This window comes from Barbatula barbatula (genome assembly GCF_947034865.1).
Source record: "Barbatula barbatula genome assembly, chromosome: 7".
Lineage (NCBI taxonomy): Eukaryota > Metazoa > Chordata > Actinopteri > Cypriniformes > Nemacheilidae > Barbatula > Barbatula barbatula.
The window spans coordinates 19,229,819-19,257,403 of NC_136770.1; the positions used below are offsets into that span (position 1 = coordinate 19,229,819).

Consider the following 27,585-nt stretch of genomic DNA (forward strand, 5'->3'; position numbering starts at 1 on the left):
TTTCTGACTCTTTACTTTAGTGATTTTCTTCAGGTAAGTGTTGAGTGCAACTAGTGTTTTATATTCCAAGTATTTAAGGGGCAGGGCTTATCTCAAAATAGGACTAGGCCTTAGTTAAATTAGGATTTTTAAGTCGTTAAAACACATTTTACAAACATTACTGTGTGAATCTTGAGACAAAAAACCTAACCGAAATATTAATATATCGGTGCAAGGTTTTTTCGATCGATATTTAAGTTAGTCTTAAGCCCGGTTCGGGAAACCGCCCCTTAAAGGTCTTGAATTTAATTTTGGGTGGAGTATCATGAATTGCTCACTCAATTTGTTCCAACCCTGTACACATGAATAGAAGCAACTGATTTGAGGCACCATTGACTACTATAGTAGGAAAAAATATTGTATATTTTTGTTCTGTTAAACACAAGATATGTTGAAGAAAGCAAACGGTTCTGGGGTACCTTTGACTGCCTTTTTTTATCAGATATGTCACTTACTGACATTCTTCCAAATATCTTTATTATACAGTTATACAGGTTCAGAACTACATGAGTAATTCCTGACAGAATTATTCCTTTGTGGGTGGACTATCCTAAGGTACTTAGGTATACGAATGGGTTTGAGGGTAAAACAAAATGAAAACCAACCAAAACAATTCTTAAATAAGGTTTTCTTTTGAAGCTTAATAAGAGACTGAATAGAATGCATGGCATAATGTACACACCCTCGATTTTTCAATATGTCTAATGCACCCAAAAATGAAAACTAGTTAATTTATTTACTCGTGTCATTCAAGTGACTTACAACTGAGGTAAAAACAAAGCCACAGACACATTTCTCAAAATATATTCGTTTGTGTTCCACAGAAGAAAGAGTCATATACAGCTGTTGGATGACAAAAAGGAAAATAAATATCTTTTTTGGGGGGGGTGAGAAAATGAATATTTGATTGTATCTCTTATTTAACATTGCAGACAATACCTTGTGTTTCTTTATCTCTACCTACGATTCTGGCGATAGTTGTCAGGTGATGCTGGTCTCTGTACTATGCTAGAATGTCACTACGTGATTTTTCCTTGTCTGCGTGAATTTCTTTCCGTTATAAAAAACAGACTGACATCGGTTACAGTGACCAATAGAAATCGAGAGTCTACTGTCATGCATTCAGTGTCTGTTGTGCGTTTGGGGGAGGGGGCTTGGCTCACTGGAAAACAAGGATGTGACATTTGTAACGCGAGAACCAGGAAGACGACCCCCATTCAATAACCAAACTCGAAAGATAAATATCTAATTTTCCTTGTATGCGACACCAGTCGACTTGAATTAATCTTTTACACGGGAATAAAACTGAAAATATGAAATACGCACGAAACCCTCCCTTCAACCAAAGGTCAAAGTTCACAGGAAGCTGGGGGGCTGCCATTTTCCCCCTGCTAACATGTTAGATGCTAAAAAGGCGAGGAGTGGTGGTGGTCGCTAAGCGTTTCTGTTTATTGTCTCCCCGTCACGGGTGTTCGCTATCCGTTTGCCTTCATCTACCTCTTCCGTCGCGTGCGTTAGGCTCGGTTGTTGAATGAAGACGGCATGGAGAGAACCGATCAGCCGTGGAGTTCCTCCTACACGTACCAGGTGAGCAAACACAGCGCCGAGATGCTACACAACCTCAACACTCAGAGAAAAGATGGTGGCAGGTTTTGCGATGTTCTCTTACGCGTCGGAGAGGAAAGCTTCCCGGCCCACAAAGCGGTGTTGGCGGCGTGCAGCGAGTATTTCGAGTCGGTGTTCAGCTGTCAGACGGTGGACGGCGGCGAAGGCAAGGAGCTGGAGATGCACACGATTAGCCCGAAAGTTTTTCGAGACATCCTGGACTTCGCGTACACCTCCAAGATCGTGGTGCGCCTGGAGTGTTTTCCGGAGCTTATGACAGCGGCGAAGTTTCTGTTAATGCGATCTGTCATCGAGATCTGTCAGGAGGTCATTAAACAATCCAACGTACAGATCCTCGTCCCTCCTTCCCGAGGAGGCGAACACAGCCTGTTTAGGAGTCCCGGGGCCGCGGAGCAGCTGTCATACCCCGTAGACATGTCAAACGGGAGCGTGTCCAACGGCGCGGTGTTTACTAACAATAATGACAGCGACGGTGCCGATCTGACACAAGCAAATAACAGCTCGCAGCTGGCGGTTCCAGAAGCGACTGACCGTTTACCGGTTTCTCCGTTAGAGTTTCCAAGTAACCACCTAATCTCCGAGGGATCCCCCGGATCGAAACGAGGCAGAGGAAGACCCAAAAAAGAGTCCGCGTCGGAGCCGATCACTTACAACAGCACTGCCCATAATGAAAATAATCCACTTTTCTCGTGTGGAGTTTGTGGCAAGGTCTTTCCCGACGACGTCCAGTTAAGAAACCACGAAACGCAGCACGGGACGTTTTCCGGTGGTGTGAGCACCGGCGTGGAACTCGTCGCCGTGGACGGTCCGGCGTTGATCTCTCAATCCCAGGCGAGGTTTCAGCAAAACGGGCTCCCTGCGGATAACCGCAAGCGCGAGAGGACGAGACGACACGTAGCGTGTGACCTGTGCGGAAAGGTTTTCCGGGACGTGTATCACCTGAACCGACACAAGCTGTCACATTCGGGCGAAAAACCGTACGCTTGTCCGGTGTGCGGGCTGCGTTTCAAACGTAAGGATAGGATGTCTTACCACGTGCGATCTCACGACGGGTCGGTGGGTAAACCATACGTGTGTCAAAGCTGCGGTAAAGGTTTCTCACGGTGAGTATTTGCGACTGTTTAATGCATCTATTGATAAGAACATTCGTTCACGTGTGTATGTGGGACCTACTAAATTACATTCTTCTTTTATTTTTGTAGGCCAGACCATCTGAATGGACATATTAAACAGGTGCACACCACAGAGAGACCCCATAAATGTCAGGTGAGAAACTCATAACTTTACAGGTATTTACACCCAAAGTCTATAAACCTTTTACACTATTCATATAGTGCAAAAACAACAAACCATTAGAATAAATGGGTCAATGGTTTTTGGGTAAACCGTTCCTTTACACAAACATTAAAACATTTGTCTCTGGCTTTTATTAATAGTATCTTGACAATTCACAGATTTGCAATGCATCCTTTGCAACACGAGATCGACTGAGATCCCATCTGGCGTGCCACGAAGATAAGATACCTTGTCAAGTGTGTGGGAAATTCCTCCGGGCAGCCTACATGACTGACCACTTGAAAAAACACAGTGAAGGACCTCATAACTATTGTGGAATATGCAACAAAGGTACTGTTCAAATATATGTTAAAAAGAGTGATTTAAATAAACATGTGCTCACCAGAGCCTGCTACATAAATATGGCTTAAAGGGATCTACAGTGAATTAAATCTCTGTTGTGAGTTTAAAGACCCCATGCAATGTACATTAGATTTCACCTGTCAGCCCCTGTCAGATAGTTTTGAAGCAATCTTCTGATGAATAAATCTACGTATTGTTCTGTTTTTTGTTTTATTTTTGCTTGTTTTCCTACTTTTTTCGATGGTCTCAGGTTTTTCAACCGCATCCTACTTAAAGGTGCACGTTAAAACGCACCACAGCTCGCCCGTGCTCCCTTCCTCTGCAGCTCATCAGTTCCCTGAGCCGCGCACCAACAGACCGCAGATGCACAACGGTGCCCCCTACCACTCAGGACGCCCTTGCGCAGTGGAAGGCAAGCAAGCCTCTCCCCACAGCGTCACCCGTTGCTCGCTCACAGCTGCTTATCAGATTCTGCATCCGCTTGCATAAATGCTCACCCGCAAACACTGATTGTAGCACTGTGCTTGTGCTTTAGTGTAGTCATCTTTCCTTTATTGCAACATTATTTGGGGATACAATTTTGGCCTTTTTGCTTGTTATTACACAATCTTTTGGGATAGTTCTATGATTGAGATGACTTTATGTCATTGTTTCATTTGTTCTTCAAAGCTACCCTCTTTTAGGAAGTTTAAATGGTACCATTAGAAATGAATCCGGTAGGTTTATGCAAGGTGCACAAATTACAGGAATTGTTCACCTTCAGAATGAAAATTCTGTCATTATTTACTCACCCTGTTGTGATTTTCTTTCTTCTGCAAAACACAAAATAAGATATTTTGAAAAATGTTGGTTACCAAAAAAACATGAACTTCTATTGTATTGACACAAAACCAAGTCTATAGTTTTCTGTTACCAATGTTTTTCAGAATATCTTCTATTGTGTTCTGCAGAAGAAGTCATACAGGTTTGAAATTACAAGAGGTCCTCCAAATAATGACAGAATTTTCATTTTGGAGGTGATCTTTTCCTTAAACAATAAATCTTTGTTTGAGTAATGCTAATTTATGTCAGATTCCTGTATACAAAGATACAAAGATGTGTTTTCTGTTTGACAGATTTCAAGGTTTTTGATAGTAATGATGGCAAGTGCAAAATTAAAAGTCATTCAAATGAAACATCTTTAAACAAAATTGAATGATTGCTTTTTCACTTATTCTACATAAATTGTATTATAAAAATTAAGGATTTTTTTAGACATTAAATAGTAGTTGCAGTGTCAGACCTAATCCACGAGTTTCTTCTGCTGTTGAATGCTAGCATGGCCACATGCTCCATTCTGTTTGTTGCTAACAATCATTTTCATTATAAGCTGCCTTGACAAGCATTAACCGAACAACTTTCATTCATGCATGTCCACACGTAAGTGCACATGTACATTTTGTGCATTATTTCTGTGGATCAATGGACCTTTTTCAAACAATTATTGCCATAAAATCCAGCAGCTTGTTGGGAATATCCTTGCTAGACATGAAAATCGAAGAAAAATGGCATTAGCATTTTTTGAAGGACTATCTGTAGACTCTTTCCAGGATTGCTTAGTAACGGATTAGCCTTGAAATTTTGGCCTTGCAGTTAGATTTTTTGCAAATGCATTGTGGTTACAAAAGAATAGAGAGAGAATGGACAGTTTTTAAATGCAGAACACCTGCCAAGGTGTAATTTTTGTGAGATCAGGCTTAAGGAATACAGAAAAACATCAGGCGACATTGTTAACTTTACATCAGTACGGAATTATCACTGATTTCAGTATCAGCTGCTGGCTTGGCATGTAATGACAGAAAAAGATTCATTCAATGAACGTTCATGGTCATTTGAGCTTTTTAAAGACAGTTGGTGTTTTTATCGTCTTTGGTGGTTTCTGAACTGATGTCAAGCTAACGGTCATCTGACTGTGAATATTGTCCTTCCTGGCCTCTCTATCTTGTCTATTCATGTTGGGGTGGTTACTGGCGGTGTAGACCTTTGCACCAGTCGCCGGATCTTGGTTGCATTTCCCGAGACAGAGGGGTCTTTTCGGGGGATATCTGGGCCGATTCTGCCTCAGCCTGTCCCTCCTGCTCTGAGCCTCCAGCCTGAGCTGCTCCTGGGCAAACCAGGTCCAACTCCTTTTTTCTGGGAGTGCCGCTCTTCTGGAGCACCAGGGTTTCCACTTCATGGGCCTCTTACAGGTCAGTACGGGCCGTGTGGAGGGTGGGAATGGAGTGAGCCATAGGGTTGAGGATGTTTGGGAAGATCTGACGCAAATATTTGCCATTTTAATCCTTGCATAATAAATGGTTCGGCCTGTATTCGTTCCTTATGAATCAACCGCATATGCTTTTGTTCTGTTATCAGTGGTTCTTTGTTTTTATACGTTTTATTTGCCAACAAAACCAACCTCTCACCTGTTCTGTTTTTTGTACATTTTTATTGGGAACAGATGGATAGTTTGATGGTTAGGAAGAAAAAAGTAATACTTAGTTTTTTTCCTATACCTGTTAGTTACCTCAGAAAAAAATAAAGAAAACAGAAATGATTAAAAATGGCTTCAAGTCGTAAGAGGCATCATGTATGTATGAATGTTCTGTTCTTATACTGTATATCTTGCTTAATGTGAGGCCTCTTTCTCTCTGCCCCCTTCCTTCTTGCGCCCTGATCTCTCCATCCCCTCCCCACTCTGTGTTTATTTCAGACGGGCAGGAGAATGTTGGGAAATGCCCCCACCAGGACTCTGATGGTTCGGACGCAGCTTTCGGCGACCTTCCCAATGGAACCGATCTCAAGCCTGAACAAAAACCCGCGGGAGAAGAACTGGAAGTCACGTCGTTCATCTTCAACGGACAGTCTGATGACGCGGTGACAACTCCAGGAGGATCCAAACTAAACACAGACCCGGAAAAGAAGTTTGCTTGCATTGAGTGTGGACAGACCTTCCGTACAAAGTCTTACCTCAACAAGCACCATCATCGGGTACACAAGAAACGTGCAGCGGTGGGATCCAGTCTTGGTAATCTCGGCTCACCCTTTTCACCCCAACAGAACATGTCCCTTCTCGAATCCTTTGGCTTTCAGATCGTCCAGTCAGCCTTTGCTTCATCTCTGGTGGACTCTGAGATGGGTGGCAGTGGAATAGATTTAGGGGACAAATGACCCCATTAGGAGAGACTTTTGTTGTAACCCTGCGCTTACTGGACAACCAAACATGCGATAACTGCAAGTTTAGTCTGTTGTCTTATACTTCTTGACGCCATTTGTAGACTTCTTTGTCTGCATTTTTTGTATTCTTATTGTAATGTTTATTAATGTTTTGACCATCATGGATGCCATTTTGATTCCATGTTGGTATGAAGCAGCTAATCTACCCCCCAACTTTTGCCAAATCTCCTAGGTTTACCCTAAACCGTTTCATACACTCAACAGTAAAAATCGCAAACAATCAGGTGCAAATTTGAGACCGACATTTCTAAGGATTATGTCTCCATACCTGACTCCATATACAGAAGCAACTATGTGAGCAACTACTCAAAAACATTGCTCTGTTTGTTAGAGCATCCGACCACCCAAACACATCGAGAAACAATACTGAGATTTTGTGTTGGAATCTGTTTATTCGGCCAATGGAAGACAAGTGGGAAAAATCCATTAAAAAATGATAATATCCATTTCGTGGCTAAATGATCCACCTTGGATTTTTCCAAGTGTTTAAATCTTGAGTATAAATGTTTATAAAACGTCAGTCCAAATAGTGGCTGTTAGATCAGTAATGTGTTTTTTTCTTGTTTTGATGTTATTGATAGTTCTGAGTTGTTTTGGGGCACAAAAAGTGTCGATTTAATAATGTCCAACATGGACCAATTTCAGGTTTCACTGTAAGATATAGCAAGAAGCAAAGAATATATTTTATTAACTTATTGATACTGGTGTCCGACTTTCCTTCACAAAAAGTGATATATTGGTTTGTTTGTTTTAATCTGCGACATGCTATTTTCTTCTTGAATCATGCACCTGACTCAAGGACAGTGTGAGAGATTCAGTGTGTACATGAGAGCAAGGACATTTGTGTGCGCATTAATATAGATGTGGGTGCGCTTATGGTCTCTCCAATGTCCTTTTATCTCTAGAATGTAATATAAACAGAGGGCTTTGTAATCTTTTTTTAATATATCAGAGTTTTTTAAAAGGTTCAGTACATTCCTGCTTAACTTAAAGTCTTGTCACTCATATATACATTCATATATATAAAAAAAAATTGTATATCTATGGCCAATTATGTTATGTGATTGGGATCCTTGTGTATATATATTTTTTGCCTTGGCCTGGTGAATGATTGGAGGTATTTGATTTATGTTTTAAGTTAATACAGATAAATCCATATTTCTGTTGTTTTTGATGTAATATTATGCAAGTATTTGAGTGTTTGTTTTGTGTTCGGTGTTAATCCGTTCCCCTTACTCGAAATGCGGTGTAAATGCTGGTTACCTTTCTTTTTATTTTAACCTTCAAGTTAATGGCCTAGTGTACCGTAAATGTATTCGCTATGGCAGTTTGTACAATGCAACAAGTGTTACAAGCGGTTGCTCATGACGATAGATGCTGTCAATTACATAATGCATACAAAACATGTTTTATTTCATTCATATTTTTACTTGTTAGGCTTACGGTTGTTATATAGGATTGATTCATGCAGAAGTGATAATCCTCTGCAGATTCTTCCAGCTCCATAGCACAATTTGGCTTCATCCCATCATTGTTTATTTCAAATCATACAGAAAAGTATCCAATAGTTACAAGTATTGTCTGCTTCTTAGAAAAACCTCATCTGAATAATCGTCACCTTTATTTATTTGCAAATTTATTTAGCACTCAGTGATTTTTTATGTTATGACTTGTCAAGTTTGGTTTTACATCACTGGAAGTTTTTCTTTCTTTGTGTATTTGTATATCTGGATGTTGCAAAGTGCCTTCCTAGTACTGATTATTGAACAGCGACGGGTTGGAAATTCAGTCATTTAAAGGACCTATCTTATATTAACCATGTGCAAACCCAGCTGCATTGACACTTTTGTATAAAGACATGCACATAGAAAAGTGTACATTTGTTTTGTTGGTATTCTATTTTATGCTTTCAGACAAAAAATGTTTCTCTGTAATTCATGTCACAACCTACATTGGTTTTTGAACATTTGGATATAAGCATACTTTTCTATTGATGTTTGTTTTTGTACACAGTTTTTGTGTCTCTGTAAATTTGGTACAGAGATGGGTATACAATAAAATTGTATTTGAGAATTTTCTTTTTTGTAAATTATACATATTTGCATATATTAAGTTAAATTGTTGTCAAGAAAACAACACTTATTTCAACTTAATTTTGACTTTACTTAACATGTTTATTTAAAACAGAATATATTCATATGCAATACATATTTAAAACACATCTTGCATGTATAATTAAAATGAAAAACATTTCAATTTAAAGAGCAGATAATGAATAATGTTCAGTTATTTTAGAGTCAAACAGTATTTTAAGTGTTTGTGAGCATGAAGTTTCAGCCTCAGGTAGACCCTGCTAAATATGTTTTATAGAGATGTAGGCTATGTTAACTTGCTCTATAGAAGTCAAAATGTAAAAAAATACAACCTTTCTTACTCTCAACACCACGTTCCAAAGTCCAAGCAGCTTTTAACCACTGGACTGAAGTAAATATTACCAAGGAGCATGTAATATCATGACAATTATAATAATAACTCACTAAATTTCAAAGCAGAGAACAAGAGATTGTCAACACTTCAGGATACTGTTCAATTTTAAAGGCAAACCTATTTCCTTTTTTGTACATTTCTAATACGATCCAAATTTGCTGGCATATCTGGAACAATATATTAAATATGCCGCGATAAACAGTTCTACACTACATTTGTATTTTTACCAGTATGCAAGACTTGAAATTCTAAGCATGTTTATTCAGTTGTTCAGACAGAATTTTACAACAATAGGTATATAGCTTAATCTGTTCTAAAAACCCAGCAAGTACCACGTGCTTTCTGTGAACTTAATCTCTCCGTTGCCATAGAAAAACAACAGGGGCACACCAAAAGAGGGTTGCTGAGTCACATTGACCTACACGGAAAACATTCTGAAGGATCTAACTGCACACCATCATTGATGCTTGCCAAAGTCAGCTTACAGTAGCTAGTATATGAAGTCTCCTCTATCAAATCTGTTCATAAACAAATGATTTTTCCTCACTGCATTTTAGGCTTATTTAAAAAAAAGGAGAATTAATTTGATAGTAGCTTAACGTTAGTTTTGAGGCAAAAATATATGTTTTACACATTCTTAAGCAGAAAATGTACTAAAAAAATTGATTGTATGATCATAGGTCAGCACAGCAAAGAAAATTTTACTTGTCCCAAAAGGTCTTTTTAATTTGAGACTATGACAATAGATGGCTCTAATGATGTTGAGTGGCTTTATACATACGGGCCCAGTCATCACTTGGGTAAAAACCATTCAATGCATTATACTATAAAATACAATTAAACATATAATTAAAAATAAAACAAATTATAATACCAATATTTACTAGACAGACATTCTCTATAAAGCAGTGGAACAATATATTTCCCCTTGTTGGTAACAAGCTTGTTTTCCCTCAAAATCCATCTTCTCCTCACCACGATAGTTAAGCTGGTAAAACTCTCTAGTGATCATTGGTAGGGTCTTTCCTTTGGTTTCTGGTAAAACCATCAAAATATAAACCGCTGACAGGATGCATACCGCTCCAAAAGGTACAAAGCAATACTGCCCCAAACCACTCTGCAATAACAAACACAGAGAGCCATTTCATTTAGTGCACCACACCATATGGGTTTTGTGCAGAATTGTGTTTTATAAAATAAGGTATTTGTTGTGTAAGGTATAATGTACACAAATGTAAAGCAATTAGAGATATACTGCACAGGCAAAATGATGCGGACACAAAAACACATAAACCATATTGTCTTCAATAATTTAAAAACATACTGTCTGTTTGTCTTTCATTTAGATTGTGTTAATCTTAGACTGAGATAAAGATCCGAGTACATTATTTGAGCTATCAATGCTGAAATACAGGCATTTTTTAAACCATTCACACATTTCTTGCAATGTATGTTTTAATCAAATTTAAGTATGTTGTTCTCTGACCACAAGAAAAGGGAAGATCATCCCAACTACGAAAAGATTCAGCCACATCAGAGAACCAGCGATCGTGTAAGCAGCAGGACGTGCTGTCTGGTTAAAAATTTCTGTTGGGAGGATTCCAGTCACACCAGCTACCAGAAAGAAATTCAACAATAATTGATAAACAATTTTTCTCCACAAATGTTTGGCAATAGAATGTTATGGTACACAGTGATTCTAACCTGGTCCCATCCCAAAGCTGAGAATATAACTGAAGAGACAAGCCATGCTCAGGTAAGGCATCCAGTTAACAATATGCTTTTGGAAAGAACACTTATTGAATTATTTGGCAACACATTGAAACTACACAGTCTAAAGCCTCTACTGTAGGCTATATTATTGTTCTGGTACAGTTAACAGATGATGAAGTAAACTCAGCTGTACACTAGATAACTGTAGTTAGACATTGTTATGTGTATTGAGATTAGACATTATGTACAGCGTCTCATGGGTCAAAAGAACATCTAACAGAGAAAATATTTTAAATACAGTTTATTTCTGTTAACATCTTGTATGTAAACACATGTGTGGAAACTAGACAAAATAAATTATACATACCTCTAGTGAAAGAGCAACAGTAAAGACTATAGCACAGCCTGTCATAAGAAAATAGCCGCCCATCAACATCATCTTTCTACCCAGCCTTTCTATCAACAAGTTCTGAACACACACAAAGCGTTTCACAAAGATTATTTTGTGTTTAATACTAATAAATCTTGCAACTTAAGTCACTCAAAGTCATTTTATCCTGCTTTAGGTGTGGAAAAATAAATCTACACGCGCTGCATGGGTTGCTCTGGGACAGTTACATATTTTGAAACAAAACAGATTATTGTAACACTCACACACAGAATGCAAGTGCTGAATTCACACATCCCTGTGCCAATGGTCACATATTGGATCAGCTCTGCAGAAACACCTGCTTCTTGGAACACATATGATGCATAAAAGTAAATCTGAAGAATGAAAGAAAAGAAATGCTCTTAATCTGTAGAATTTCTCATTGTGCAAAATGTACCAGCACAAGCTTTTAGCTTTAATCCTTCTGAGCCAGTTTGAGCTATGTAAGTGTTGGGTACAGGAGAGATTATCCCAAAGCTGTATGCAGGGCAACTCACATTATTAACAACAATCCCAAAATTTCTCTGAATAATTTAATTCTGACAGCGGAGACTTTTGTGCTTGCGTTTAATTATTGATTTCTCATTTGATATATATTACTTCTATATAACACTGATACATTTCCAATCCAATTAATGGTCCAATATGTATTTTTTTGGAGGATCTATTGACAGAAATGGAATATAATATACATTACTATGTATATAGCCAAATTTCATATAGTGGACCTGTAAAAGTCAGTGTAATGACAGCACAGGACTGGTCTTACCGAATCATTACCGCACAACTGCATGGCACTGCTCAGTACTGCTACAGAGATGAGTTGCCAGCGAACGCTACGGTCACAAATGAGGTCCCATGGCCGTTTCGCTCGCTCTCCTTTGGTTTCATTCTGTTCCTCCAGAATCTCATCCAGCTCTGCCTTGCTCACATCGCAGCCTCGCAGATGCCGTAGTGCTACGGGATAGACCTTGAACAATTATAATCACATGGCTTCGAAAAAACGAACTTAAATTTTCCTACCCTGAAGGCACGCCTCTTTGTCCCCACAGTCAATAAGGAGGTAGCGGGGACTCTCAGGAAACCAGGGCAAGGTGAGAAGTTGAATGATGCCTGGGATAGCGTTACTTGCCAACAAGTACTGCCAACATGACTCCCTACCTAACAACTCCCTATAAGAGGCAAGAATTTGGATTTTAAAGGAAAGTATTATTTTATGTCGTCCCAAAGTGGTATACCAAATGCATGTGTATTAGACATACTGCAGTCCTACGACCTGTCCCAACACCACACCAAATGAAGTGAAAACAGCCGAGGACAGAGACACAGCACCTCTTAAATGTTTCGGTGCACTCTCACCGAAATACATGGGTTGGACATTCATACTAATGCCTGCATATAAATAAGGAAAATTATTTTGATAATAACACCAAAAAGAAACAAGGAAATAACAAACGTCTACTATTTCTTTGAAAGTATATTTACCTGCGTTTATGCCAACCAGAATTCTGGAGATAATGATCATCTCGAAAGACTTTGCTGTTCGGCTCAGCAATGCTAGCAATGAACTTGACAATAGGAAGACATTGTTCAGCAACATAGTCTTTTTCCTTGACAGGAGGAATGAAACAGGGTAAAACATTAAAGGGACAGTTCACCCAAAAACTTTTATTAATTGACTTACCGGTACCCTCAAGTTCCAAAGCTGTATAAATATATTTGTTGAACGATATTTGGAAGAATGCTTGTAACCAAACAGCTCTTCACCTCCATTGACTGCCATGCTCTCTTAAAAATAAATGTGCTTTAAAGGTTCTTCTCAGCGATGCCATAGAAGAACCATTTTTGATTCCACAGAGAACCATTTAGTCAAAGGTCCTTTAACAAACCATCTCTTTTTTACCCTTTTATTATCTGAAAAACCTTTTGTCAGACAAAAAGGTTAATCGGATGTTAAAGGTTCTTTATGGAAATTTGATGGCATTGTGAAGCACCTTTATTTTTAATAGTATAATAGGAAAACATTACAATGGTAGTCAAAAGTGCCCCAGAACTGTTTGTTTTCCTACATTCTTCAGAATATCTTCTTTTGTGTTCAACAGAACAAAGAAAATTACAAATATGTTTTTCCTATAGTAGTCAATGGGGGCCAAGAACTGTTTTGTTACATGCATTCTTCCAAATATCTTTCTGTGTTCATCAGCACAAATATATGTATACAGATTTTGTGAGAAAATAAAGACAGATTTTTTATTTTTGGGTGACCTGTCCCTTTAAGGATCAAATGGTGTGAAAACTTGATTCAATCTACCTCAATTCAAACTTCCCTGAATTTAAAATCTAAAACACATTTACAAACCATGAAACCATAGTCACAAAACACTGACATAAAATATGTACAATAACATGTTGTACCTCCCAAAACGGATAGACATCGGACCCGCTACTAGGGCCCCCATAAAACCCCCCAATGAGAAGATAGAGACTATAACTGTCCATATCAGTGTGACCTCAAAAACCTCCAGCTGCATCCCCCATCGCTCTTGAAGTGTCTCATTAATGAAGTTCTGAATGAACTGCAGGAATGAATAAAGAAAATGGCCATTAGTCCTCAGGAACACGCAAATAGACAAACACTGTTGAAAACAAAACATTGAAATAAAGGTAAATATTTTCATGCACTGACTTACAATAGTGGGTGCGTTCATAATGGCCAGGTTGTATCCATATTGTAACGTTCCCCCAGTAGCTGCAGAGGTCACCATTAAAGCCAACGTGCGTGTATGGCCCTGTTCATGTAAATCACATTGATGTCAGGAATGCAAAGACATTACTACCGTACAAAATAGTTAAAAATTATACAATTTACTAATGGAAATAGTAGATATATATGTACATGTGTTTATAGAAAGTAATAATTTGCTATAAAATAGGTAATAATTTTTTATCAAACGTATAATTTATACATTATACATTTTATTTTAAAGCCGGTGACTTTGTAATGCTTTTATTTCTATCGTTAAAATGCAGAAGAAAATAACATTGTAAATATCAACAGACTATTCAAAAAGAGAACACGATTACCTTTTCCTTTGAAGACATTTTTATATGTTGTTTAGACATCTATAGTGAACAAATAAAGGGTCGACAGCTACCAGCAGTCATGAACCTTCCTCCATTGACAGAGATGAATGCAAAAGTCTAGGAAAGTTCTTCGGGAGTCCGAAGGAAGAGACGCGAGTCCTCAATGCTTTTTCACAAATGTTCTTGAGTGAACTATGAACTAAATGACGTTGAAACAAACGCGCGTCTCTATACTCACGTCTCGTTATCTGAAGGGAACCTGCTTCTTCTCATGTAAAAGTACTGGATCGTCCAAAAATGTTGTCAACTCCTTTAGGATTTTTGCTTATATAGACAATGCGAATTAAAGAAAGAATTTTAATATAGTGTTATATTACTTTGTAATCGTGTAAGCCTGTAAGCAAAAACAACGAGATGGCAAGAGCACAGTTGCCCGCTCTACAAAGGAAAGCTAACCAATAAGATGCACATTAACTTATGTCTGGAGAAGACGGCAGCGTTCAGAAACTTATATAATCTTTTTTTTAACTGTTCGTAGTGTGTACAGTGTCAGTTCACGTCTGAACCCTACATAAAATAGCATGCTATCTGATTTATGACTTTGATCTCGTAGGTAGGCTGCTCCTATAACGGTTTAACGTAAATTGCGTGTAACATTTAGTAAGACAGATCTAGATTCTCGATTACAAATGACTTGAGATAATATTGAGCTTTTCATTCCACTAGGAGGCGACATTTATCAGAATCAAGCAATTTTCCACGAGCTTCAGAAAACGGATTGCAATTGCCTGTAATGTGACACATTTATTTTTTGGCCAGGTTCTAAATCATCTAAATCGCATATGCGATTAAACTTAATTTATTTACGTGTAACCATCTAAGTGCTCTATGCGGCAAAACGTTTTGACAAAAGGAGTAGTGTATGTTTTTAATTAGCCTAGCTAGCTATAATTCAATTGACAGCTATTTTTGTGTCTGTTTACACTGTTTATGGATTATGTTGCTAAATTATATTTGCCCCTCTATGTAATTTAATCCCATGGAAATGCACATCATAGTAAAGGCAAATTTGAAAACAAGGAGATGAGTGTAAGACTCCACAACACCTTTAAGGGTTATAAAAATACCTTGAATAATAAAATAAATAATGTTGAGTTACCACAGAGTCATCCCTCTGATTAAAGAATGTTTTATTCAATTTATTTCAGGACATCAAGAAACAGCCGTGAGTAGAGGGAGGCTGACAACGTGCCTCATGCACGCGCAAACACACAATGACATAGGTGTGGAGACATACACATACGAGTTAGATTTGTTTGTAAGATATTGCTGTGTTCATCTATGTTTCTTGCTTTTAAAAGTGATGTTTATTCTTTATACTCGAGCAAAGAAGCAAAACTATTACAGCAAAAACGTTTTTTAGCTTTACATCACGTCTGTGGTAGGGCAAGTTGACGTCAAGTTTAAAATACCTGGATCTACGCATGGCATGGCGTCTTGTGAGTGGAATAGACTGCGTGACACAACGATGAAAGATGCAAACATTCAAAAGTTAGATTTCTGACCAATGCAACGGATTTATTCATTTAGGTGACTTGAGAATATTCGCGTGATTCCATTTATGTTGACAAAAAGAAATTACTTCAAATAAGAGACGCAACGAATCCCTGAGAAGAAACAGAAAGACTTATAAAGATGTATCGTGCTTTTTGGGATACAATATTCATACTCACAGGTGAGTGGCCTACATGTGCTTAAAAAGTATATTTTTTATTTTGTCGCTGTTCTATTCTGTCACAAAAGTAGTTAGATATCAGATATTCGAAACAGAAAGGTTATGGCAGAGAAAGGAGTTCATTTAGATCATTCTCGAAGCTAAAATTGAAACCATTATATTGTGGGCTGTGAACTTTTTGTATTGTTTTGTGATATATAGTGCATTGTGATCTGCTAGTGATTTTTACAGTTTCAAGATTCCTGAAGCATCGTATTTTGGCATTACTTCGGTCATCCACATGATCACATTATGAGATGTCCACTTAGGACACCCATAGATATAAGATGCATTTGTTTGTAAAAAATACATTGAAGAAGCAGGTTGCATTGCTTTTTGGTTAACAACTACTTAGGCTCAGCGGTCTCCCTCTCCTGTCATTAACAGGGTTAAACAGAGCTTAGTTTAAATATAGATTTACTCTTTAGCATCCATCCTATATTTCTTTGTCTCAAAAAATGAAGGCATGTTTTTACCTCAAGCTATTTCTGTGAGAAAGGGTTTCGTCTGTTGATTTTATAACTGTGTGTTGCTTTTTTGAGTAGAGCTACATAGTCAAACCAAACATAATCTTTTTTGCTATTTTGTCTGTGTGATTTTCTTGTTGGCAATGACATTGTCACCCCACACAGATAAACAGTAAACAAATATATGCAGTGCATCATGTCCAAATGTTGCGTAATCTAAACTCATAACGTGATTGTGGTTTGGACTGAACAGCGGTATTGTTCTTGTAGATCCAGGTGTCCTGCTCATAGATATGGTGTTAAACATCTCATTGAAGGGATTTCCCTTCTTTAACGTTTGTCATTATGTCTGTCAGCGGTACTGGAATCCCTGATGATTTATAAGATGGTCTGGTAGCACAAAGGATTCATAGAGGTTACCAATTAACTGTACAGGGTCCCACACAATATCACCATTATTTCCTTGAATGTGTAGACACTTCATCATCAGGTTATAATGGTTTGAAATAGGATAAAAGATAAAAATAAAAACATTTCAGTGAGTCATGTTTTGTGGTTGTTTTGCAGGATGCTGGGTACTTGGTGTAACCGAATTACACACCGTAACAAAGATTCCTTAAGAAAATTAGGACTTTAGACTTTATTTTTGTTAGACCGTCCCTTCGTTTTTGACATTTAAATTGTTTTATAGGATGTTTTACACTGAAGCTGATTTTTAAAGGGACATTTCCACGGCGAATACAAATTTCCCCATGTTTTACTAGCCCTCAAGGCATCTTGACTGAATATGACTTTCTTCTTGAAGAACATTGCAGTCGGAGTTATAATACCACATATCATTTTACTTCTAAGCGACAGAGTGGGAGTAATGGGCATCGACTTTTTGAAGTGCCAAAAAGTGCATCCATTGATCAAAGTACTGGTCGAAACGTCTTCTTGATCTATACAAAGTTCCTCTTAAGCAAATCGATGCGTTTGTTTAAGAGAAATATCCATAATGACAGCGCTAGTAACGTTGATGTATAGCCTCCGTTATCCATTGACTTCACGTGAACCATAGGCTTGTTTTTCAACCCCGTTTACATATGGAAATTAAAACTATTCTCGGCTCAGAATTGTCATCATGGTTGTCTAACCGTGCTGAATCGTGCTAATGAATGCGTGCAGAGGCGTTATAGCTCAGTCTCTTGTGTTACCAAGGCAGCGCGTGATGCGTTTGTGTTTAAATTCTCAGCCCTGCGTTGGAAAATTGACGTACCTGGCTGGCAAGGATTGGCACGGGGTGGAATGATTAAGCAACAAGAACAATTCAGCGTGATGGTTGAAAAGTGCTCATAGTCTATAGTCTTTACCTAAAGATTTTCTGTCAGATCAGATTGTGTGTGGAGATGTGGATGTGATCCGCATCACAAATCCACTTTAATTGATCTTAGTCCTGTCATTCTCAGTAGCAGTTCTCAGAATAGCCTGAAGGTCACAAATCCGCACTCTTGTTCCATGATCTCTAACACAAGTGGGCTTTATGTAGCCATTTTTCATTTGCCTCGAACCTGGAACTCTCTAGTGTGATGCAGGTCCTCCGCTGTTTTGCCTTTACTATAGTTATGAGTCTGGCATTTGTTCACTTTGTTGGATCATCGTTTTCACATTTGGGTAAGGGTTCAAATGATTTGAGTTCTACAGGGGTTTGATCTGTATTGCTATCTTTCACGGTTATAGTATGTTTCATATGTTTATTTGTGTGTTGTGTTTGTAGGCTCTCTTTTCACGTTTGGCCAGGTGCAAGAGAATTCTACCTCAACCACGATTATTGCCACTACAACGACCACCACCACCATCAGGACCACAACGACCACCACCAGCACAACGACTACATCTACCACTACACGCGTCAGAAGTATGATCTGTCGGCTTACTGAAATATAAACTTACAAAAACAACATAGGTTTTCATTAAATGAACATCTGGAGATAAGTAGCATCAGGGATCGGTGGTTGATGTTAAACATCTGGGTAACTCACAGTTTTGTTCGATGTCCTGTAATGAATTAGGAAGATCACAGTGGTGCTGTACCATGCTATGTATTATCAAAGCGTTTCCCCAGGGTGGCTTGAGAGGTTGTCCCTGTAATTATTGGATTTAAAATTTATGACAAATATAAATGTAAACCCATCTGCAGACAAAGCTTACAATAATGAGAATTTTTCTCCCTCAGATCTTGTTTGTCCTGATAGAGCAAAGACTTGGCAACATGTTGCTCTTTCATGTCCTGTCTTCTTTTGTACTTTTTTCGGTTAGAGTATAAAGAATGCCTTCGAGCTAATGTTTTCCTTAAGAAGAAAAAAGTCTGACAAACCGGTCCATAGTAGAACCCAAAGGGCTGTAATTTCACACATATATGATGGAGGACAATAGAGAGAATACACTTTTCATGAAGTTCTCTTACAAATTACAAAACTAAAAGAAGGATCATTATCTTTCACACATTTGTAGGACTCTTAAAAGGGCTAAAATGTAGTTGATGTTAATTGAATAAAATTGATATCAGCTCCTGTAGATTGTACAAATTCATGAGGGGCTGATGTACGAATGGATGGCATAACTGGTAATGAAGCTGTCTTTTGCAAATCCATTAACGTCTTTACAAACATTAATATATTGGTTTGTGTGCACATTGAATATGATATTGATTTCATCAGTCAACTCTTTCTCTCTTTGTTTTCTGCCTGAAGAGTTTATAGCAGCTGCAGTTCACTCTCACTTCGATGACTGTCCCGACTCCCACAGCCACTTCTGTTTCCACGGCACGTGCCGCTTTCTCATCCTGGAGGAGACGCCTGCGTGTGTGTGAGTTCAAAAACTCCTGACTTCATATAGAATATTGTCGCTGTCTTTTCAAAACCTCGGATGTCCAAAAATGCTGTTTTCAGAAAATGGAAAAAAACATTGACCAGAGGATCAACAAAACCAGTATTATGGGTACATTTCTTCAAATTTTTATGTTTACATCATCTGAAAGCTGAATAATTATGTTATTGATGAATGGGTTTTTGGCATAAAAGAAAAATCTATAATTTTGACTCATAGAATGTATCTTGGCTTTTATTAAAAATGTTCCCGTGATACTTAAGACCCAGGGTCACAAATGATTAAATACTGTGTTGACAAGCACTTTTTAATACTTTTTATTGGTTGGATATTTACAAAACCCAGTGACATTTATGGTAAAAAAAAATCACGAAATATGGAGATAAGAGGTTTCCGAAGGACACCAGCTATGCACAATACAGAATGTAGAATAAAGAATTCAGAATACGGAAGTGAGTTAATGGAAAGCATTCATTTGCTGTATTAGATTAAAGATTTACACCAAGGATATATATTTTTACCACAATTAATTTACATATTGTGTAATGCGTGATATAATTGCAATTTGTTGATTTGAAAACAAAATGTTTTAGATTGGATTTTTAGAACACAATTATTATTCAGTCTGTTTATAATATTTTAAACTTCAATCAAAACATTTTACTTTGGTTTATATTTTCCCCTGATCTGATCCTTTAAAATGTCCTCTTGTTCTGTTATTTGAGAGTGAGATTTGTGTTGGAGCAGTGTAATCTTTTTCTGGCATCAGTTTGCTGCCAAGTGGCTTTGTTCTGCAACAACTAAGTGCAACACAATGGCAGAAAGTCATAAACTGTCCTCTGCCTTTACAGGTCAATACATAAAAGGGTAAGGTCAAACTTTTCATGTAGACTAGTGAAACATTTTTTGTAGCGTGATAAAGTGTGTTAAATGTAAAATAACCTTTTTATGCTAAATTGCACAAAACAATTAATTTGAGATGTCATTCATAAAAATGCTCCAGTCTAATGTTATGAACTCGGCTAAACAGACTGTTACTTGAAAAAATTCCTGCTTGTAGCTTTTCCATCAAGCTGTGCTTGTAAAGACAATCATGTTTTGTTATTTTCTAAATTGCATTTCCATGGATAAATTTGACACGATTAATAAATTCTGTCTGAGTATGTGTCTGGGTTGGTATAAATGCTTCTTTAAGATTCATTGTTCTCCGTGTTCACATTCATTTGTAGTAGCTCACCGTAAAATGTCTATATACGGTTTCATTGGACACATGCGCCTGGCTTGAAGTAAACTTCCGGTCTGGCTAGTGCCTAGTAATAACATTTAATTTTATGTTTAATCTATAATAATATAATTTTGTATAGGAATTGTATTGAATTCAAATAAAATAACTAAACCATGGGTCTCAAACTCAGTTCCTGGAGGGCCACACCTCTGCACAGTTTAGCTCCAACCCTAATCAAACACACCTGATTCAGCTAATCAACATCTTCAGGATTACAAGAAACTTCCAAGCAGGTGTGGTTTAGAGCTGGTTGGAGCTAAACTGTGCAGAGCTGTGGCCCTCCAGGAACTGAGTTTGAGACCCATGAACTAAACAGATATTGATTCTTTGTTAAAGGGTAACTCCACCCGAAAACTAAACTTCTGTCATAAATTACTCACCCTCTAGTTGTTCCAGACATGTATACATTTAGTCATTTAGCAGACGCTTTTAACCAAAGCAACTTACAAAGAGTTCAGGGAACAATAAGCGATATGTCCTACAGGACCAAAGGAGTTGTGAAGGAGAATGAGCGGAAAAGCGATTTACTGCCCTCATGAGAAGGCAGTACAACACGCTGCTCGTTTGCTGAATGCAGGGTTCTTAATGGGGTGTAGTAGTGTAGGAAGGCATGAAAGTAAGCCAGTGCAGATCCATTGATAGTCCTGTAGGCAAGCATCAGTGACTTGAATCTGATACAGGCTTCAACTGGTAGCCAGTGGAGAGAGAAGAAAAGGGGTGTCACATGAGCCCGTTTGGGCTGTTGGTGTGCTGCTGCATTTTGAACCAGCTGGAGTGGTTTGATAGCCTTTGCAGAAAGACCAGCAAGGAGAGGATTGCAGTAGTCCAACCTTGAGATTACCAGGGCCTGGACAAGAAATTGTGCTGTATGCTCAGTGAGATAGGGTCTAACCTTTCTAATGTTGAATAAGGCATATCGGCATGACAGCATTATCTTTGCTTTGATCATTGAAGGACAGCTGTTCATCAAATATGACTCCGAGGTTCCTGGCTGTTCTGGAAGGAGTGATTGTGGTATTGCAAAGTTGGATGGTGAGATCGTGTTGCACCGTGGGGTGTGCCGGAAACACAAGTTGTTCTGTCTTGGCCTGGTTCAGCTGGAGATAAAGAAAGAGGACAGTTCAATGTTTGAAGTGAAGGTAGTGTGCACTGCGGTTCTGAGAAAGAGAATTGTTTGCTGATGGATGATGTTTTCTCAGTGAAAAATACAACAAAGTCCTCCGCAGTCAAAGATGAAGTGGGCGTGGGACGAGGGGGCCAAAGAAGAGAGTTAGAGCTCTTGAAAAGCTGCCGAGTGTTAGGTGCATTGCTCATCTTGGTAGTATAGAAATATGTTTTAGCTGTGGTAAAACTAGCAGAGAGTTGTGACTGGTAGTCCCTTAGGTCAGCAGGATTCTTGGTCTTCTGCCATTTCCTTTCAGCAACCCTGAGTGTACTCCGTTGTTCACGGAGGATGTCAGACAGCCAAGGGCAGGAGACAGAGGACAAATGTTATCTAGACAGGATGTAAGTATAGAGCATAAGGTGTCGGTAGCAGTATCAGCATCTAGAGATGCAAAGTTGGAGGGAAGAGAGGATCTCCCTTTAGCAGAGAGGGTGCTAGGGGAGAGAGAGTGAAGGTTCCATCTAAAATAAACAGGTGTTGGTGTAGTGCATGTAGAGAGTATCATGTTGAAAGTGATGAAGAAGTGGTCAGATATGTGAAGAGGTGTGACTTAAATGATGTCTGCGCTGCAGTTAGGGGTGTACATGAGGTCAAGCTGGTTTCCTGATCTGTGTGTACCGGCTGTGGCAAGGCGCGTGAGGTCAAACATGGTGGTGAGGGAGTGGAAGTCAGACGCATAGGGTTTGTCCAGGTGGATGTTGAAGTCCCCAAAGTCTCCAAGAGGGCCGCCATCCTCCGGGAATGATGAGATCAGCACATCTAACTCTTCAATGAGGTGTGAAGAGGACCTGGGGGGCGGTAAACTACGACAATACTGAGCTGAGTGGGAGAAGTGATATTAACAGCGTGGTATTCAAATGAATGGTTGTATACATTTCTTTGTTCGGTTGAACACAAAGAGAGATATTTAGTAATAATGTTGCAACCAACAGTTCTGAAGCACCATTGGCTGCTATAGTAGGAACATTTAAATGGTAGTCAAAGTGCCCCAGAACTGTTTGTTTTCCTACATTCCTCAAAATTTCTTCTTTTGTGTGTAACAGAACCAAAAAATTACAAAAAAAAATTCTTTCTATGGTGCGTCAGAACTGTTGGTTGTTATCATTATTCCAAAATATCTCTCTTTGTGTTCAACCGAACAAAGACATGTCTGGAACAACTAGAGGGTGAGTAATTCATGACAGAATTTTCATTTTTGGGTGGAGTTACCCTTTAAGTCTGGGCCACATAACTTCTTTTGTTGTTGTTGCTGCTGAAACCGTCTGTAGTCATTTATTGAATGTATAATACCAATATTTGAACACATTTGGATTACACATTTGAATTTATAAAACCCATTTTTATCTGCTAAAATATTTTGCTGTGTATTTTAATACTGACCTTTGAATAAATGGCACAACTGTGCGTGTTTAGGTGTCACCCTGGCTTCGTGGGTATGCGCTGTGAACATGCAGACCTCTTGGCAGTGGTGGCGTCCAACCACAGACAGCAGACCGTGGCCACCATGCTGGTGATGTGCGTGGTGGGCAGTGTACTGCTCATGCTACTCTGCACTTTACTAAAGTGAGACCCTGTTGTTTTCATTTGATCACCTAAAATGATTACACATTTAAATAGAATCGGTATACTTATACTGTTAAAACTGGTTTATTCCCCTGGTTTGTTGTATCACTAAACACCTCCTATGAAGGCGGTCGTTTGTGAACTTTACACATTATTCTCTGTATATATAGTTGTTGGTGGAGACGCGGAGGTTGCCGGCGAGGTAACACCATCATGTGTTGGTCGGAGAAGCCTAGAAGCATTCTGTCGAGTGGGACCTCCTGCTGTCACTCAGAAACAGGTATTATTCTGTGTTTCCTTTGTTTTGCTGAGCTGTTGGTTTAATGTGTTAAGTGTCATGCAGTGACTAATCATGATAACCAGTAGGAGGGATATTCATAGTGAGATCAGCATACGTGTGAGGCCCTTTAATGGCCTACGATTTGTCTTTGCTCAAGGGTATGAGAGGTAAGCGTTCTATTGTTAATAGAAGTGCAAAGACTTTCTTGTATAACAAACAACTTTTATTAACTCTTAATTAATCAAACAAAATGTAATCTGCTGCAGGAAAATGTATATGCAAAAGCATCTCGATGTACACAAACATTCAGAGCTTTGGGAATACATACTCACTATTATTATTTTCCACGTTTTGGAATGATATTAAATGCAATATCACAAACAGAATTATGTAAAAATAGAAAAAGTTAAATAAAAAATATATTTTAACTGTATATTTCCATATTATATTGTGAGTGTCTCTTGGGTACATTATATCATCATTGGAGGAGCTGAATATTCCCAGACGTAATTATTTAATTAGAAGTGGAATTGTTAGTATTTTGTTCAGACAAAGCCCATTTATCAGTACTAGTCTGGTCTTCTTGTTGACGGACCTTTAATTCGATTTGTCAAGAGAATGTTAGTTAAATATTTGGTCAGGATTGTCTGGCATTTCCTATTGTTAACTGGTACAGTGTCTCCACAGTAACATTTAAATACATTTGCATAACATCGATTTAGAAGGTTTTGTGTTTGTCTGAATCATTCTTTCACGTATTTGTGTTTTTTGTAAATTTTCTCATCTACTTCCACCTTCTCATCAGAATGTGTTCCGTATGCACAAGGTACCATTTAGTGTTTTAGTATAGGTTTTAGTGCTGCATTTTTATGAGGTAGTAATGTGACTTGATACATGCATCTATTGGGTTTGATCATTTTTTTCCTTCCCATGCAGTGGTTTGACATGCTTTTTCTGGAGCCCACACGTTTGATCAAAGTGTTTCCTGAGAAATCTTTCCTCAATATCTTCCACCTTAAACTTGGACTAAACCGTGGCTGCTTTATTCAAGCTACAGACTCTCTAAGCTGGTAAGCGCAACAAATATTGAGAGCATCTCGATGTGGGCAATCCAAATGCAAACCAAAAATGCAAACCAAAAGTGGAGCTCTTGCATTCAGTGAGACTGAGTCTTTCCAAAAAGGGGTTTTGGAACCACACCTGCAAAATCTAAACAAAGATGGAACTCAACATCTGAGAACACTGGCAGAAGAACTCAGAAAGACTGAACTTGGAACTCAACTACATGTTTGTGTGTTTTTACTCCTAACGGAAGAGGTAGACACTGACCACAGAGTGAAGATTCAAGGAAATTGTGAGGTAGAGACAGGGCCATTTAAAAATATCCACAGAACAGCTGGTTTGGAAAAATTTGTTTTAGAGAAATTATCATTACTAATAGAGTTTGACATAAAGCTTAATCCTTGTAGATGTTTAAGATCCCTTAAAATTCTCCCATTTTTGTCTTTTAAAATACCATATTTGTACAATATATAAAAACACTATTTTGTAACATGGTGTAATGGGATGTAAAACACACTGAAGAGAAGTTTAAGAAACCGTTTTAATATCACATTTTATCACATGTTAAAGACTGGGAGATAATTCCAAGACCTTTTTGTTAACGTTATTGTTTTGGAAAATGTGTTTTATTTCATTTGAGTATTTTGGCCAATCAAGGCAGCATGTATTAAACCCACTGTAGCCTTTGCCAATTTCTTTTAACTTGATCTCTTTATCAAAATGATAAAGAATCAGAGATTAACAGCAAAACGTGAGAGACAAAAGCTAGCGTTGGAGGACAAATAATATTAACATTTTTACCCTAAAGAAATTCAGTTTTTATGCTTTTATCAAAGCTATTGAAATGCATCCGATTATTAAAAAAACACATTTACGACATATAACTTGAAAAGTTATGCATATATTCACAAATCTTACACAATATATTTTTGTTTGCATAATATGGAGTGCGTTGTTTTAAGGTGTGTGTTAACATTGTAAGGTTTGTGAACAGAGACTCTGTATGTGCTATATAATCTGGATATTCACTTTGGGGAGATTGGGTGCATGTATGATCACATAAATTCACATTTTCCCACTGTGGACAGTTTTTGAATGCACACTTAAACTTATCTTGGATGTGCACTATTTTGGAACGCTTAACCACCCCGATGGTTGTCATTGCAATGATCACTATCATCAAAATGACACCATGCATGTTTATTTTTTCACAGCTGTTGTGGCACACATGCACATACAGAGCCTCATATGTCATCGTAACTAAACAGGCAATTATTAATGGTAGTAAACAGATTGATACTTTACCCTTATCAACGTACATTATTATGCAAGATGCTTCAACACACAACTGTTTTAAATCATTTGTTAATTTTGTCCTTCTTCTGTCCACAAGCTTTTGTCAATAATCTCATGTTTGATCCCTCTGGAAGGTATTTCCCAGTGTAGGTGCAGAAATGTTTGTAAAGCTTTACTATTTATACAACTATGCTATTTTCTATTTGGACAACTACAGAGTCCGAATAGAAGATTTTCCACTGTGTTCGCTATTCAATCAACCAGCTTTCAGGCGATTGAATGTCCAACAGTGAAAACGTGAGTAATATTTTGGCCTGTTTAGAGTTGGCCATGTTCATGTCATGTTTAGATTCTATAAGCAAGTGTTTGTAAGAATATACAAAGATGACAATATGATTCTTGAGTTCCGCCTAAGCTTTGGTTGAAATTTATGTTTCCATGTTTATATATTTATAATTTGGCTGATCAAAAAATGCCACTTAATATTAGTTAACCATTTGATTTATATAAACGAAACTAAACTGAATTGATTTAATGATAAGAAATGAAAAGGAGAGAGAAAAGTGGCTTTGAAGAAGTGAATAATAGGTGCATAAATAATTGTTAATGTACTGAAGATAAAATGTAATTTATTATAATCAAATCACTAACTTTATTTTGGTTGGTCTGTATAAAAAACTTTTTGTTTTGTTCTAACATGTAGTCATTGCATAATTTCCAGATATGGAATTTTAGTCATCCAGACAGATGATGTTCAGTGTTTCATCTCTTTGTTTCAACTGAATCCCATTTACACTTGCCCTGGTTTACTGTTTATTGACTGACTAAATTGAATAACATCTATACAGTATATAGAATTCATTGTCAGCAAATCTTTGTTTAAATGCTGTTGTTTAACTTATCAAAGCTTTGTAAATAGTATGGGAATGTTGTTTTGATTGTATATGGAGAACAAGTTTTTCTCAAGCATGCAAAGGTATTGCAATTGTGAAGGGTGGGTGATTTCAGTATGGCGTTCAATCTTGAAGATCCAAATAACACAAAGATGCTGCAGATTTTGGAGTTGTCATGATTTTTTTTCCAGCTCATTATGATTATTTTACATTTGTGCATTCAGCAGATACTTTTAAGGAGATTTTTGTATGTGCTCCCTTTGAATCAAACCCATGACCCTGGCATTTCTAATGCCAGGTTATCCTCTCCATCCATGTGTATCCTCCATCTTCCGAGGATGTCCATATTCAACCTTGGGCACTGCTGCCATAGTGCTCTTTTTGCTAGAGGAAATGCTTTGCTTCTTTTACTCTGCTATTTATTTATTTGTTTGTTTGCCAAAATCTTTTGTGAGATGAGCGGAAGGCCACTAGACATCGGGGCAGAAAGGAATTTAGCTTGTGCATGAATGAGCACATGATGTAAAGTGCATGCGTGGTGGACATTGCGTGAGTATTTTGTATACTTAGGCTATTTGTCGTCATCAAACTTTGCCCTTTCCCCATCATTCAATTCATGGTGGTTATTTATTTATTTTTGAATAAGTAGTTTGTGTTTCA

At 37.9% G+C, this 27,585-nt stretch overlaps 3 protein-coding genes across 7 annotated transcripts; 2 read left to right on the plus strand and 1 right to left on the minus strand.

Moving 5' to 3' along the window:
* The first annotated feature begins 501 nt into the window (after nt 1-501).
* Nucleotides 502-8,635, plus strand: patz1 (POZ/BTB and AT hook containing zinc finger 1). 2 transcript variants are annotated; one of them, XM_079459628.1, is made up of 6 exons: nt 502-2,768; nt 2,868-2,931; nt 3,120-3,291; nt 3,554-3,715; nt 5,322-5,531; nt 6,035-8,635. In XM_079459628.1, the coding sequence occupies exons 1-6, from the start codon at nt 1,582-1,584 to the stop codon at nt 6,490-6,492; spliced, it is 2,253 nt and encodes a 750-aa protein (XP_079315754.1). In that variant the 5' UTR covers nt 502-1,581; the 3' UTR covers nt 6,493-8,635. The 2 variants fall into 2 exon arrangements, with proteins under 2 accessions (XP_079315754.1, XP_079315755.1); XM_079459629.1 differs by lacking the exons at nt 3,554-3,715; nt 5,322-5,531.
* Nucleotides 8,636-8,704: 69 nt separating this feature from the next.
* slc2a11a (solute carrier family 2 member 11a) lies at nt 8,705-14,755 on the minus strand. Of its 2 annotated transcripts, XM_079459797.1 has the most exons (13): nt 14,511-14,755; nt 14,273-14,400; nt 13,879-13,977; nt 13,604-13,764; nt 12,674-12,798; nt 12,451-12,580; nt 12,212-12,360; nt 11,958-12,145; nt 11,413-11,523; nt 11,126-11,227; nt 10,750-10,825; nt 10,532-10,659; nt 8,705-10,162 (listed from the first exon to the last, which is right to left on the minus strand). In XM_079459797.1, exons 2-13 carry the CDS (start codon nt 14,309-14,311, stop codon nt 9,944-9,946), a joined length of 1,527 nt encoding a protein of 508 aa, XP_079315923.1. In that variant the 5' UTR covers nt 14,312-14,400; nt 14,511-14,755; the 3' UTR covers nt 8,705-9,943. The 2 variants fall into 2 exon arrangements, with proteins under 2 accessions (XP_079315923.1, XP_079315924.1); XM_079459798.1 differs by lacking the exon at nt 14,511-14,755 and having other exon boundaries at nt 14,273-14,502.
* Nucleotides 14,756-15,499: 744 nt separating this feature from the next.
* Nucleotides 15,500-27,087, plus strand: tgfa (transforming growth factor, alpha). Of its 3 annotated transcripts, none has more exons than XM_079461195.1 (7): nt 15,500-15,771; nt 15,863-16,007; nt 18,270-18,410; nt 19,246-19,360; nt 23,245-23,394; nt 23,565-23,674; nt 24,611-27,087. In XM_079461195.1, exons 2-7 carry the CDS (start codon nt 15,968-15,970, stop codon nt 24,616-24,618), a joined length of 564 nt encoding a protein of 187 aa, XP_079317321.1. In that variant the 5' UTR covers nt 15,500-15,771; nt 15,863-15,967; the 3' UTR covers nt 24,619-27,087. The 3 variants fall into 3 exon arrangements, with proteins under 3 accessions (XP_079317321.1, XP_079317320.1, XP_079317319.1); XM_079461193.1 differs by adding an exon at nt 24,480-24,500 and having other exon boundaries at nt 15,509-16,007; nt 24,611-27,086; XM_079461194.1 differs by having other exon boundaries at nt 15,500-16,007.
* The last annotated feature ends 498 nt before the right edge of the window (nt 27,088-27,585 follow it).